This window comes from Salvelinus sp. IW2-2015, linkage group LG16, assembly GCF_002910315.2.
Source record: "Salvelinus sp. IW2-2015 linkage group LG16, ASM291031v2, whole genome shotgun sequence".
NCBI lineage: Eukaryota > Metazoa > Chordata > Actinopteri > Salmoniformes > Salmonidae > Salvelinus > Salvelinus sp. IW2-2015.
The window spans coordinates 17,626,763-17,641,877 of NC_036856.1; the positions used below are offsets into that span (position 1 = coordinate 17,626,763).

The 15,115-nt window shown below is 41.3% G+C and overlaps 2 protein-coding genes across 3 annotated transcripts in view; both read left to right on the forward strand.

Moving 5' to 3' along the window:
• The first annotated feature begins 7,259 nt into the window (after positions 1–7,259).
• LOC111975803 (diencephalon/mesencephalon homeobox protein 1-B-like) lies at positions 7,260–9,595 on the forward strand. The gene is made up of 3 exons (XM_024004402.2): positions 7,260–7,479; positions 7,708–7,883; positions 9,056–9,595. The coding sequence occupies exons 1-3, from the start codon at positions 7,314–7,316 to the stop codon at positions 9,506–9,508; spliced, it is 795 nt and encodes a 264-aa protein (XP_023860170.1). The 5' UTR covers positions 7,260–7,313; the 3' UTR covers positions 9,509–9,595.
• A 1,310-nt stretch (positions 9,596–10,905) lies between these two features.
• The window catches only part of csnk1g2b (casein kinase 1, gamma 2b), a 37,650-nt gene continuing 33,440 nt past the window's right edge, over positions 10,906–15,115 (forward strand). For both annotated transcript variants that reach the window (XM_024004032.2, XM_024004035.2), the window contains exons 1-2: positions 10,906–10,996; positions 13,736–14,504. In XM_024004032.2, coding sequence (XP_023859800.1) covers positions 14,277–14,504 — 228 coding nt within the window. In that variant the 5' untranslated portion in view covers positions 10,906–10,996; positions 13,736–14,276. The remainder of the gene's footprint in view (positions 10,997–13,735; positions 14,505–15,115) is intronic.

Below are 15,115 nucleotides of genomic sequence, written 5' to 3' on the forward strand. Positions count from 1 at the left end.
AACCTTCCAGAAGGACAACCATCTCTTCAGCACTCCGCCAATCAGGCCAATCAGGCCAATCAACCACCAATCAGGCCTTTATGGTAGAGTGGCCAGACGGAAGCCACTCCTCAGTAAAAGGCACATGACAGCCCGCTTGGAGCTTGCCAAAAGGCAACTGAAGACTCTCAGACCATGATAAACAAGATTCTCTGGTCTGATGAAACCAAGATTGAACTCTTTGGCCTGAATGTCATGTCTGGAGGAAACCTGGCGCCATCCCTACAGTGAAAGTTGGTGGTGGCAGCATCATGCTGTGGGGATGTTTTTCAGCGGCAGGGATTGGGAGACTAGACAGGGTCGAGTCAAAGATTAACGGAGCAATGTACAGAGAGATCCTTGATGAAAACCTGCTCCAGAGCACTCAGGAACTCAGAATGGGGTGACGGTTCAACCTACAATAGGACAATGACAGTAAGCACACAGCCAAGACAACGCAAGAGTGGCTTCGGAACAAGTCTCTGAATGTCCTTGAACGGCCCAGCCAGAGGTGGGATTTGAACCCGATCTAACATCTCTGGAGAGACCTGAAAATAGCTGTGCAGCAACACTCCCCATCCAACCTGACAGAGCTTGAGAGTATCTGCAGAGAGGAATGGGAGAAACTCCCCAAATATAGGTGCCAAGCTTGTATCGTCATAACCAAGAAGATTCAAGGCTGTAATCGCTGCCAAAGGTGCTTCAAAAAAGTACTGAGTAAAGGGTCTGAATACTTATGTAAATGTGATGTTTCTAAAAACCTGTTTTTGCTTTGTCATTATGAGGTATTGTGTGTAGATTGACGAGGGGAAAAAACTATTTAATCAATATTAGAATAAGGCTGTAACGTAACAAAATGTGGAAAAAGTCAAGGGGCTGAGTACTTTCCCGAATGCACTGTATTTGAGATCAGAATTTTAACACCTACAGTGTGAAATTCAACAATTCTTAGAAATTATATGTGACTCACCAATATAGTGTTGAACTAACACTCTTCAAAGTGTTGATAACTAACAGAGTGCTGGGTTCCTAACACCATGGGTGTTGCATATTCCTACTTAAATTAGCACTTTATTAGAGCTGATGCAGTTACTATTTCTATGTGTAAGAGAATAACACGTTGTCACGAACCGGCTCAAAGCCCGTAACAAAAGGGAGACAACATGGAGATAAGGAATAACAAAATATATTTATTAACTAAGGTAACCTAAATGCAATTAACAATGGTGTGTGTAATCAGTAATCAGTAGTGTAAGTGAGTGTTTTGCTTCCATAAATGTGATAATGCAGGGTGTTGAAAGGTGCTAAAGCAAACAACCAAAAGGCCACAAAAATACCACAACAAAATCTATGACGGTGTCTGCATGGAGAGAGTCTCCCCAATGAATGTGGAAGAGGTCTATTTATCCTGGGACACACCCGGGCCCAGGTGTTTCCCATGTAGCTGGCCCAGGTGTTTCCCATGTAGCTGACGACCCTCTCAACTCCGCCTACCGGCATCCTAATAAGGAGACAAGAGCAAAGAGAGAATATGGCAGACAGAGTGGGAGGGTTGTCACAACATGTAGTCTTACATTATTTCTAGGGAGTGTTGTTTTAAGACTGTATGGTGCAAWGTCTTATTTGCATATTTCCCAGGGTACCTTTCGAGTGAATGTTAGAGTTACCTGCCCATGACTGTGTTAGTTATCGCCAAAATCAGTCCCTTCCCCTTTGCCCTTATTTGCGTGTTCATGCACACCTCACATGCWCCGTAATATGTTTGGAGGTTGTGCATGGTAATACAAAGAATGGAGAGGTGTGATTAATTATATGCCACATCCATTTGTTATTGTCTGATTTTGAGATTTGACACATGTAACAGATGAAATACCTCCCAAATGAAATGTTTAGCTGTTACTAAGGTTTATATTTTGTAAAATGACAGGGGGATTTGTTAATTCGAATTTCACGCTTGTTTTAGTATTTAAAAGTGGAAACTGAATTGCATCATTCAAGTCACGAGTGTGTCCCGAAGTTGATGCATCTATTGGTTCCCCAGCCACTCTTTGGAAGTCATCTTCTTAGTTTCATGCTGGGATATATATTTTGAGCCCCCTCCCATACATTTTTCACTCTGAAAGAATTAATGGAAATTAACAAAGTGTTGATAAAAACCAGCAGCATACCACCCTGCATCCCACTGCTGGCTTGCCTCTGAAGCTAAGCAGGGTTGGTCCTGGTCAGTCCCTGGATGGGAGACCAGTTGCTGTTGGAAGTGATGTTGGAGCACCAATAAAATTTGATTTGAGTAGGAAGCACCCTTTCCTCTGGCCTAAGAAATATATCCCAATTCCCCAGGGCCCTGTATAGGGTTCTGTCTTTCAGATGGGATGTTAAACAGGTGTCCTGACTCTCTGTGGTCACAAAAGATCCCATGGCACTTATTGTAAGAGTAGTGGTGTTAACCCTGGTGTCCTGGCTAAATTCCCAATCTGGCCCTCATACCATCATAGTCACCTGATCATCCCCAGTTTACAATTGTCTCATTCATCTCCTCTGTGACTATTCCCCAGGTTGTTGCTGAGAATGTGTTCTCAGTCAACTGACCTGAGAAAAAAACATTATACTGTGAATTCAAATAACACTTAATTTATTCTCTGCAAGTGTCGTCAATTTCAGTCTCACTGGTGTTAGCCCCACTGGAATCAGCACTCAGATATAACACTCACGACACTTTATACCTCAACACCGAGATTTTAACACCTGCAAATATGCTGTGTTCTTTTTCTGTGGTAATGGGTTCTCCTCTCCTGACTGTATTTGGCTGATGTATTTGGTGTGTGTTAGCCTAGGGTTTCACAAACTTGCCCCCCCCCCCTTTCCCGGTGGATTTTGCTCTAGCACTACACAGCTGATTCAAATAACCAACTCTTCATCAAAAACCAAAACGTGCACTCAGGGGGGGCCCCAGGACTGAGTTTGTGAAACCCTGTGTTAGGGTAAAACACCCTCAGTCTCTGGGACACAACTGATACCCGTGGCATAATCTCTCACTCTGATTGCTTTGCCTTTCCACCCTCTGCCAAGGCCTTAGTGGAATTTACATGTCCAAACCCTTCAGCCAAAAGCTAGAGTTAGGTTATTTGAGATTATCTTATTGGAGAGTGTTATAATTAAGCAATATGGCATTAGGGGGTGCGGTATATGGCCAGTATACCACGGCTAATGGCTGTTCTTATGCACTAAGAACGGCTGCCCCTGGACACAGCCGCTAGCCGTGGTATATTGGCCATATACCACAAACCCCAGAGGTGCCTTACTGCTATAAAACTGGTTACCAATGTAATTAAAACAATATCAGGAAATGTTTTGTCATACCTGTGGTATAGGGTCTGATATACCACAGCTTTCAGCCAATCAGCATTCAGGGTTTGAACCACCGGTTTATAATTTGGAATGGGTCACAATGCACTGGTACTGTATGCCAGGACTTTGGTGAGAGAATAAATAAACTTTGTTAGGTGGACTGTGATTTCCATATTAGTAATTGTCTTATCATGTGCCTTTTACTGAGGAGGGGCTTCCGTCTGGCCACTCTACCATAAAGGCCTGATTGGTGGAGTGCTGCAGAGATGGTTGTCCTTCTGGAAGGTTCTCCCATCTCCACAGAGGAACTCTGGAGCTCTGTTAGAGTGACCATCGGGTTCTTGGTCACCTCCCTGACCAAGGCCCTTCTTCCTGATTGCTCAGTTTGGCAGGGCTGCCAGCTCTAGGAAGAGTCTTGGTGGTTCCAAAATKTGTCCATTTAAGAATGATGGAGGCCACTGTGTTCTTGGGGACCTTCAATGCTGCAGAAATGTTTTGGTACCCTTCCCCAGATCTGTTCCCACACAATCATGTCTCGGAGCTCTACGGACAATTCCTTCGACCTTGTGGCTTGGTTTTTACTCTGACATGCCCTGTCAACTGTGGGACCTTATATAGGCAGGTGTGTGCCTTTCCAAATCATGTCCAATCAATTCAATTTACCACAGGTGGACTCCAATCAAGTTGTATAAACATCTCAAGGATAATCAACGGAAACAGGATGCACCTGAGCTCAATTTCAAGTCTCATAGCAAAGGGTCTGAATACTTATTTAGTTATTTCTGTTTTTTATTTGTAATACATTTGCAAAAATGTCTAAAAACCTGTTTTTGCTTTGTCATTATGGGGTATTGTGKGTAGATTGATGAGGAAAATGTTTTATTTGATCCATTTTCAAATAAGACTTTAATGTAACAAAATGCGGAAAAGTGAAGGGGTCTGAATACTTTCCTAATGCACTGTATGTATTCATTTGTGGATGTCCTCCATTTCGTATAATATGTTACGAATTACAATTTGTAGGATATGTTACRAATTCCAATTTGTTGGAATTAACAGTAGTTAACTAGGTGGCTAGGTGGCTAACGTTAGGTAGGCTAGGGATTAGGGTTAGGGTTAGGTGTTAGGGTTAGAGTTAGGTGTTAGGGTTAGGGTTAGGGTTAGGGTTAGATAGGCTAGGGATTAGGGTTAGGGTTAGATGTTAGGTGTTAGGGTTAGGGTTAGGGTTAGGGTTAGATAGGCTAGGGATTAGGGTTAGGGTTAGATGTTAGGTGTTAGGTGTTAGGGTTAGGGTTCTGTGTCAGGTGTTAGGGTTAGGTGTTAGGTTAAAGGGTTAAGGTTAGGGTAAGGCAGTGCTTAATTTGAACACATAGCGAGAGCGAGAGGGGGTTATCGAGGCGGCTCTGTGATACAGGAACGCATGAGAAAGTGACAAACACAATGCAGCAGCGCAGAGGACAGAGTGAACACCCAAGTATCCTACTATCTATGTTGGTGAAACGGACAGCGCTCTCCAAGGTGCTGATTAATTTGCAGCATTTTAGACATCACTGCAGAACACCCGCCATACGTATAGTCTATAGCAGGGATGGTCTGCTTACCTATATGTGCGTACCCTAATTTTATGCAATTCTACTCATTTTGCCATGGGGCAGAGARGAAAATTAGCTGTTTTTTAGCAGAACACGCATATGAGAATATATAGACCTCCTGCCTATGTGATAACATGAAGCACATATTCAGATTAACTTCACAGTACATAACAAGTTTGTAAAGGAAAAATATGTTCCTACCTTAGTTTTCAAAACCTTCCACAACGTCTCTCCCCATGTCAAGTCCATTTTACTCCTGACAGTCAATTTCTTGCTCAAAGCAAGAAATGTTGCTGTGATGGTTAGCCTCCTTGTARGGCTGTTTGGAACACTGGCTGTAGTGTCTATTTTTTCATTTTGAGTGTTAACTATAACCTGGGTGTCCTCTTTAGGCTTGTCTACCAGTCTTTTCTAGACCCAAGCTCCCTACCTTTTTGCATGTTGTACAGCCCAGCTTTGAAATTTGCATGACAAGCCAGGGGTTATAAGTTTGCTTGTTCTTGAACTGAGCCTTCGTCCAAATTGCACCTGCTCCAAGCACTATGTCGGTGGATACACAGCGAAGAGCAGGTCTGGAATCAGTGTGGCAGGATAGGGTGATTACACAGAAGGATCCCTGCACTTTTACGTTATGGTTTTTCTAGGGGGCGGGAGAAATAACGAGGAGACAACTTGATTTAACTCTGGTCGCTTTTAAAATAATGTTTTCAATTAATAAATCATGCCGCGAGAGGAACCGGATCTAGGCAAATAGGTGCCGGAACGAACCAAGTCAAATCTGAGAGATGCCGGATCCTGTTCCGGCAGGATCCAGCTCAAATTAAGCACTGGGATATGGGTTAGAAGTATACTTATTATTATTTATTTTAAGTAGCTAAAAAGTAGTAAGTAGTTGCAAAGTTGCTAATGAACTAAAATGCTAAAGTTGTCCCTGATGAGATTCACCCATTGACCAACAACCTACCTTTGTTTTTTCCTTAAGTAAGATTCTGTATTATCTAACCATACCAAATGTAACCATATCATACTAATTTGAGTGTCCTAGATTTACATTTACTACCTTACGTCTAGTCTATGAGAGCAGGCTGGAAAGATTTTCAGGGTGTGGCATTCAACAGCCTACTTTCACAATACTGCATTTGTGAAAAAAATATAAGTGCTGTGAGTTCTATGCAAGTGCTACTGAAAAAACACTCCATCTAACCTACATGCAAATTATGAATAAAACATTTGCATGTTGTTTTTAATTATTTGAGTGTGACAATGTGGCAAAGCACAATAATATGGAAAACTTAATTGTTTAATTATTTTCCTTATTGTGGTGGGATAATAGTTCTCTTTGAAGAGATCTTGAATCTGGTTTAGTTGAACCTTAGGAAATTGGTCTTAATGGCCAATGTCTAGATTTTATTTCATAGGCTGACAGTTTATGGGCAAAATATGGAGTCTGTTAGCAAAACAAACCGCAAAGCAAACCCCCTCCAAGTAGAGATTGACAAAGCAGGGAGTTTAGGAGAAAGGAGGCTGAGAACAGGGGACAATCAAAGGCTGTTATTTTAATCTGGGCTGCCTCAGAGATTAGCAGACCACATTGTTTTAATTGTTTTAACGGGAGGGAGTGAAACGCTCGTTTATTGTGGGGGGATCCTTTGCGTAAATCTCTCCAAGTTCAATAGTTTCAAAAACTTGAGCCCTTGGACCCCCTCTTTTCCCTCATCCCACCTAATCCAGGCTAATACCTTTCTTTCTATTGGCTAATGGTTGAGGGGAGCTGGAGTAAATGCTTCTTAAATAGTCGTGGGTCGGTGGGTGAGAATGGTTTTCGGAGAATTAGATCCATGCCGTGGTGGACGAGGATAAGGCCTGCATTTCGAAAGTATTGGACTGTATAGGTGGACSTCTTTGCCTCTAAAGTGCACGAGAATCGGTTACATTTCTGCTGTTTTGTGAGCTTTTCAGGTAAAATAAAAAATACTGGAATTTTTACACACTTCATCACTGGAAYATTTTTTGTTGTTGTCTGATCTGTATTTTGAAAATAGTTGTATGTTGGTAGCCTACTGCAGCAGATTGCCACTAAATCAAGTGGCAATGGTTTATGCTTAGAGAAGAATAACTTTCAATTACCTTGAACTATCAAGAAAGTTGAAAATGTATATTTACCGTTTGTCCTGTATTTTTTTATTTTTGAAGTGAGTTTAGACTGTAAATCAAAATTGCACCGTGCAATTTTGCACAGTGCAAGCGTCCTACATGTACAATAAGCTATATAGGCGAAATTGTATGCTTAGTTATTATGGTGTAAGGCCAATAAAATAAAAACTGTTATTTTGTCTATATTAATTTAGGGGCGCTATGAATGCTTTGAATTTCTGCGGGGGATCCAACAGTGGAGTCTATCCTCTACACAGCTTCAACTCCGTCTGTTTCGACCACCACCAGATGGCAGACCAGTACCAGGTTTATTCATTGGCCAATCCCTCCTCGGTTAACACGTTCTCTGTTGCTGAAAGACTTGCAGGTATTTAGACTAGACTACTTTAATTTATGACAGTGTCTGCAATCGATGCATGCAATCAAACAAATGCAGGTGGCAACATTTTTCACACACACACAAAAAAAAAACATTAAAAAACATTTGGAGACTGCCAAAATGCTGGTATTTTCACATTTAGCCCGACATCTGAAATGCCAACTGGCTGGCTGTTTCACCACTAATCTTGTTGTGGCTTTTCCTCTGTCCCCACAGAGTTGATCCTGGAGGCCCGTTATGGGAACCAGCAAAAGCAGCGTCGGAGCCGCACAGCCTTCACTGTGTCCCAGCTACAGGCTCTAGAGAAAGCCTTCCAACAGACCCAGTACCCTGATGTAAGCATGAGAGAAAGACTGGCTGTCTGCGTCAACCTGCCTGAAGCTCGCATTCAGGTCAGTAAAGGTCGCTCTTCAAAAAGGACCAGCCTGTGTGCATTCATTCATTCATAATATGTATTTGAACTGCTGCTTTTACTAACGTTATTCTTGTAATATACAGCGCCTTCGGAAACTATTCAGACCCCTTGACTTTTTCCACATTTTGTTACGTTACAGCCTTATTCGAAAATGTATTAAATATTTGTATTATTATTATTATTATTTATTAATATTTATCAGCAATCTACACACAATACCAGATAATGACAAAGCAAAAACAGGTGTTTTGAAATGTTTGCAAATGTATTAAAAATTAAAAATAGAAATACCTTATTTACATAATTCGTTACACCCTTTGCTATGAGACTTGAAATTGACCTCGGGTGCATCCTGTTTCCATTGATCATCCTTGAGATGTTTCATCAACTTGATTGGAGTCCACCTCTGGTAAATTCAATTGATTGGACATGATTTGAAAAGGCACACACCTACATGACAGAGCAAACACCAAGCCAAAAGGTCGAAGGAATTGTCCGTAGAGCTCCGAGACAGGATTGTGTCGAGGCACAGATCTGGGGAAGGGTACCAAAACATTTCTGCAGTATTGAAGGTCCCCAAGAACACAGTGGCCTCCATCATTCTTAAATGGAAAAAGTTTGGAACCACCAAGACTCTTCCTAGAGCTGGGCACCCGGCCAAACTGAGCAATCGGAGTAGAAGGGCCTTGGTCAGGGAGGTGAAAATAGCTGTGCACAACTCTCCCCATCCAACCTGACAGAGCTTGAGAGGATCTGCAGAGAGGAATGGGAGAAACTCCCAAAATACAGGTGTGCCAAGCTTGTAGCGTCACACCCAAGATGCTTTCATTGCTGCCAAAGGTGCTTCAACAAAGTACAGAGTAAAGGGTCTGAATACTTATGTAAATGAGATATTTTAAATTTTTATTTTGTACAAATGAGCAAAAATGTGCTTAGTCATTATGGGGTATTGTGTGAGGGGGGAAAAAACAATTTAATACATTTTAGAATAAGGCTGTAACGTAACAAAATGTGGAAAAAGTCAAGGGGTCTAAATACTTTCCTGAAAGGAACTGTATATAAAAGCTGTAGTGCTTTTAGATATAACTTTTTAAAAGCTTTATAAACACTTCAACCCTTCACCAATAACTAAATAATATGCTCCTCCAGGTGTGGTTCAAGAACAGAAGAGCAAAGCTTCGTAAGGGACAGCGATGCTCCCCTCTTCGCAGAGAGCAAAGCCTGGAGGAACCACATCAGACCAAGGCAGGAGGGGAAGAGAGCACTACTAAGGACTCCAAAACACAAAGCAAATTCGCTCCTCTCTGTGAAGTCAGTGATGCTCCCACCATTTCTTGTCCTGGAGACGCCATTGCAACTCAGGTCCACACAAGATTACATTATCCTCCCGTTTTTCCCTTTGTGTATGGAGAGCGGAACCACCTTCCACATCATCATGCTTTAGGGATGCTGTCAGCTGGCCTACATTTCACCCCCAAATTCTGGCCCATTTTACAGCAACACAGCTTAGGAGTTGCCCCACCGGTTGGTAAAAACTGCAGCCTTTCCCTTCAGACTTTCTTTCCCAGTAAAGCTGTACCCCACCCCAACCTGGGTCTTTAACTTCTCTACAGTGTGTGATGGCAAAAAGGGACTGGTACACTGGTGCACTAGTATCAATACGGACACATAAACTACTGATTGTATACTTTGACACTGTACATCTGTATGTATGTGTGAAGGACCTCTGACAAGTGATTATGTCTGTAGATGATTAGATTGATTAAGAAACACTCAAGGTATGTTGATCGCAATCAGGAGTGGATTGGTACATACTTCATTTGCATAGAGATGTTACAGTCAGTTTTTACTCACTTATGACAAGCACTTAGGAGAATAGAGAATTGAGATGTGATTTCGGGCACTTTTTTCACATCATATATTCATTTGTTCAAGACAATTTTCTGTAATGTCTCAAGGTATGATTTAAAAAATATATATTTAACTAGGCAAGTCAGTTAAGAACAAATTCTTATTTACAATGATGGCCTACCGGGGAACAGTTGGTTAACTGCCTTGTTCAGGGGCAGAATGACAGATTTTTACCTTGTCAGCTCAGGGATTCGATCCAGCAACTTTTCAGTTACTGGCCCAATGCTCTAACCACTAGGCAACCTGCCGCCCCAGTGAATCTTTAGGCCTATCCTACATTAATTTCATGGTAATACACAATAAAATCATAATTCAACTTTGTGTCAATACAATTATTTTGAATCTTTTTAGTTTCCATTTGTATCTTTTTGCAAATAGAAAAATAATAACCCAGTTGAGTTTGGGTCTGGTCTAGGGCAGAAGAAGGCAATAACTCAAGCAATGGGAGGTCAAGGTGTTAGAACAGAGGGTAAATGACTGGGATGTGCTCCAACAGATTCTTTGCAGGGAGGGAGTGCCAACCAGATACCCCTGTGTCAGGACACCCAATAAGCCTGGCACTGGAGGCTACCAGCCAGGTGACCAGAGGTAGCAGATGGTGATTTTAGGCCTACAGCACACATCAACTATAGAACTTCAGATTGAAGATTGTTAGATTGAACTAATATACTCGTCAAAAGCACAATAAATGATTGAAATAAGGGTCATGGCAGAGGAGGAAATATTTTACTAAATTCTCATGCTGTGTAAATCAGTAGGACATGCCAATTACTTGTATGTCTAGTACGTTATATAGCCCCCTCAAGACACCAAAGTTAGACAAACAAATGCTCTTGATGTTTCATGATTTTGCTATGCTTTACCAAATGACAGTCCAGTAGTTCACAAAAGCTCAGAATTTGTGCTTCATAAATTGTATAGCTGGAAACTGAGCCACAGCATCCACACTCGACTATTTTCATGGGTTATTGAGCTGTATGGATTTTGGTCCTATTCTTCAAGCAAGGTGCGCTAGTTTACCAGCGCAAGGATAACGGTAGGAGTGAAAGATGACGCTGAATGCTTGCTTATCGTCTGGGAGACTTAAAGAGACAGCAAGACCTAGCGAGGGAGAAGAGATAAAATCTCTTAAATATATGACCATGTTGATACGTCCACTTTGAAAATACACGTTGACAGGTAAAATACGTTTCTTTGATGATACATGGTTAAGTGGTTTTTTTTTTCCGAAGGCAATCGCATTTAGCCGTAAATTAACGACCTAGCTAAGGAAAGAGCTAGCTACAAACTGGATTTATGTTGTAGGGATTAAGGAGTTGCCCACGGATGTTATGTTTGGGAACTGAAAACAAACGCAGCTAATTTAGGTGAAATGCACTTTGTTAATTCGCTTTTACGTACTTCGTATGATGTGTTTGCAATATTATAAGGGTTTGCCTTGATTAATGTGTAATTAAGGTTATGGCAATGAATATTTGATGTTGTATGCAGTTTTAGCTTGTTCTACTCGGCATTAGCTTGCTAACGTTAGCTAGTACGTGACTGATCAGTGTGTTTTGGGAACAAGTAGCTAGTAGRCCAGGATATGTTCGATGAGTAGCTAACTAATCATCAATTTGAATAGTTTGACAATAAAACAAGCTGGTGATAATGTATCAGTATTGGCCAATTACACGTCAGCTACCTCACCTCAGCACGCTAGTAGTAGCTAGTTCGCTAACGTTAGCTAGGTAGCACTACGGACGGTACGGTAGCTATCTCGCTTGCAAGTCTGTAACGATTAGATTTTTTTWAAATTCAGACTCCCGTTTTTTAACTTCCGCGGAGTATTTACGGAGTTGACAAGTAGAAAAATATGGAAACTACAGACTGATCACAAGCGTTGTCCTCTTCGTACGGGTACCAGGTTAAGYTACCTTTCCTAAATGGGCCACACAACTGACAGCAACTGCCATATAATCAGACTAGATAACTCGGTAGCTAGCATGAACTCTGCGCGAGGAAAATAATGAGCTAGCTAAATTAGCGAGCTAGCTCGATGTGAGGCCTTCATTAACCAGTGGAGTTGTCTTCATCACATAAGCTAGCTTTATATTTTGTCACTAATCTTACTTGTTAGCTAAGTTACTGTAGACGTTATTGCTTCGTGTGTCTGTTACTGTTAGGACTCAACTATTTGGAAAGAGAATATAGCAGGTTACTAAGGCAAATAGCTAGCTAACACAACATCTCGTGAAAATTAGTCGCGCAAACATTTGACCAGGCATTTATTGTTTCTTCAGTGTCAAATTGGCTACCAAATAGGATTAAATGCAACGGTTCATATAGGCTATATTATTCATAGCTAGTTAGTATCTTTATATTGCTTGAATGATGACTATATTGTAAACACATGCTGGCTAATTTATGTATGAAAGGCGGTGGTTACACTCATAACCACGTTGGCAATTTATGCCAGGTAAAAAAAAATTGACAATAATATTCAACTGTTTAGTTAGTCAACTGTAGTGTTAAGTTCTGTGTCTTTTCAATTTCTCAGTTAAACAAAGTCAGTTGGAGATAGATAGATAGATAGATGTATCAGCACACTGACTCAAAATATTTTATTTTTACTGTCCGGTTTTAAATATGTTTTTCCTATTAAAACCAGCCTCACTTGCTACCCCACTCTGTTTACATTACTGAGATGGAAGTAGCATGTATTCAGTGCTCTCACAATTTCATAATTTGTGGTGGTGGATACATTTAGCAAGTAATGGCGTTTCCATTTCATTGATTGACCTTTTTATTGACCAAGACTTGTCCAACTACATAGAGGATACAGTGATTTTTAATAATTGATCTTATCTACTCTGAACACATGCTTCTGTTTGTCTTTGCACAGGTGAAGGCACACACATTCCTACATTTAGCCTATTCTACTCATGTAAATGAGTTTATTCTACTACTGCATAAAGCTTGCACTGGGTATTGGCCAAGTTAAATTGGTTAATGTTGTGTGTTACTGCTTTCTTTACATGCTATTTCAATGATGAACATATTATATAGGTAAGCCCTTTGGCTTGCCCCCTCCATTTCAATGTATCCCCTTAACTGATGTGAATCAGTTTTCCAGGCTATCAGGATGGAAAACTGATGTGAATCAGTTTTCCAGGCTATCAGGATGGAGAGGCATTTTGGCAGTCATTGATCAGTTTAAGTGCATTTCCTGAGGAAAGCATAGCTGCCTGCTGATATTGCTGGCATTACCTGCTCTCCATGAATATCAGCAACATCACAGTTCCCAAGGGAAGGATAGGGAGGGAAGCTGGGCCTCAGGGTTATACAGAAACCTCCATGTATGCTATTAACTATTCAAAGGCTGTCAAATCACACTACCAGTGAAAACTGATATATTGATGAGGTTGTGGATGAGTGTGCCAAGGCATAGGCTATGTAGCACACTCCAGTTGAATTTGTCAAATTTTACATTCCTGTGAATCAGTCATGTTTGATAGTCTTTATAGCTAATAGTCAAGGAACACCATTTGTCCAAAGCCATAGCCCTATAGTGTTGGTTTTTGGACATTAAAAATGATACGTCCTGGAAAGGGGTGCATTGTTCTCATCACAACACTCAGTCTAGTATGTGATGTTTCCACCCGTATTGATTGCTTTATTGAATTCACTGCATGTACCACTCAGAAAATGGATCCCATTTCTACTTCAGGCTAGAAATGTATGAATTACCAGTAACATACTAGGCTTTATAAAATTCTATCTCAGACTATTGTTGCATGCAGATTGCTGCATTTTTAAGGCTTTCAATTAGAAAAGACATGTCATTGATATCTGACCACTGCAAATGTGTATTTGGCAAGATGTTCTGTAATGGATTGTTACACCTAAGGGATAATTCAGTTTGTTTGTGTTTTTCAGATATCCAACTTAACAGAACTCTACTGCAGTATCTCATCATCATTGTTGACTGCCTCCACCATTGCCTCTTCCGCCGTGGCACTGGAACATGAAAAATGTCTGCTGTATTACCAAAGAGTGACCAGAAGGACGCAATGAGGGGCTCCGGGGAAAGTTGCCAAGCTGCGTTGTGGATCCAGTAGCTGGGATTCCAAGTGCTTGTTGTGTTTGTGTGTGCGTGGGTGCATGCTAGCACAACCTGCCCACTTCAGGCCGGGACATGCTACTCTGAGACTGGAGTTGGACAAACAGAGAAGAAAGGAGTCGACCACCATAAACAAGAAGGGGACAGTACAACATTGGCAGATAGACATACTGTGTGTTTTGGTTGCAGTTTTACCCCTGTGGAAGTGGCTTTTAATACACTGCATATTTCTATACAACACCTTTCCTCTGTCTTTGTATTGCCTTCCCCCTCCCTTAAGAGTCCTGGTTGTTTTGGCCCCTCTGTGATTTGCATGGCCGGAGAGTAATCGTGGAGAGGCCAGGGTATCACAAGCTTATGGATTTTGACAAGAAGGGGAGTAAAGGAGAGACAGAGGAAGGGAAAAAGATGTCTAAGGCAGCTGGCAGCAGGACTGGACATGGGGGCCGGGGTACAGGGACCAACTCTGGGGTTCTTATGGTTGGCCCAAACTTCCGTGTCGGAAAAAAGATTGGCTGTGGCAATTTTGGAGAGCTGCGGCTGGGGAAGAACCTCTACACCAACGAATATGTGGCCATCAAATTGGTAAGGCCAACATGTTTGACTAAACGGCATGGCTGTGGTGTGTTTCTGTTTGGATGCACTCCTACATTAATCATCCTCACCACTGTCTTTTTCAAATTACATACTGTAGGTCTATATTTTGCCATCCCCTCCAATCTAACATTCCTCTACACTACTTCACTACAACTTGTGCAGCTTGCCATTGGTTTGCTGCATTGTGACATTCATTTTTTAAATATTTTTTTWAATTTGTGTTACTGTAGTTTGGCCAAGGTAATTGAATCCAGTTTCCTTACAGCAGCTGAACACCCCGCCCCTGATGACTTGTTGACCTTTAAGAGACAGGAAACATTTTAGTGCTGACAATGTGTCTTTCCCCCACAGGAAAATATTTACTTATCTGTAGCTTGGTCCCATGCACTGTTAATGAGTCAACCATGCTCAATTTGTATTATATTAAAGAGAAGGAAAAATAATTAACTTCCCAGGTCATGATATACACGACAGAGAAACGCCCACTAGAACTCCTTGAGGGAGGTAAGGGAATTGTTGCACAATATCACTATGAAAACAAGTCAACTACAGTACTGTCTCATGGTGATGTGTGCATGCATGTACACACACAGTAGGGT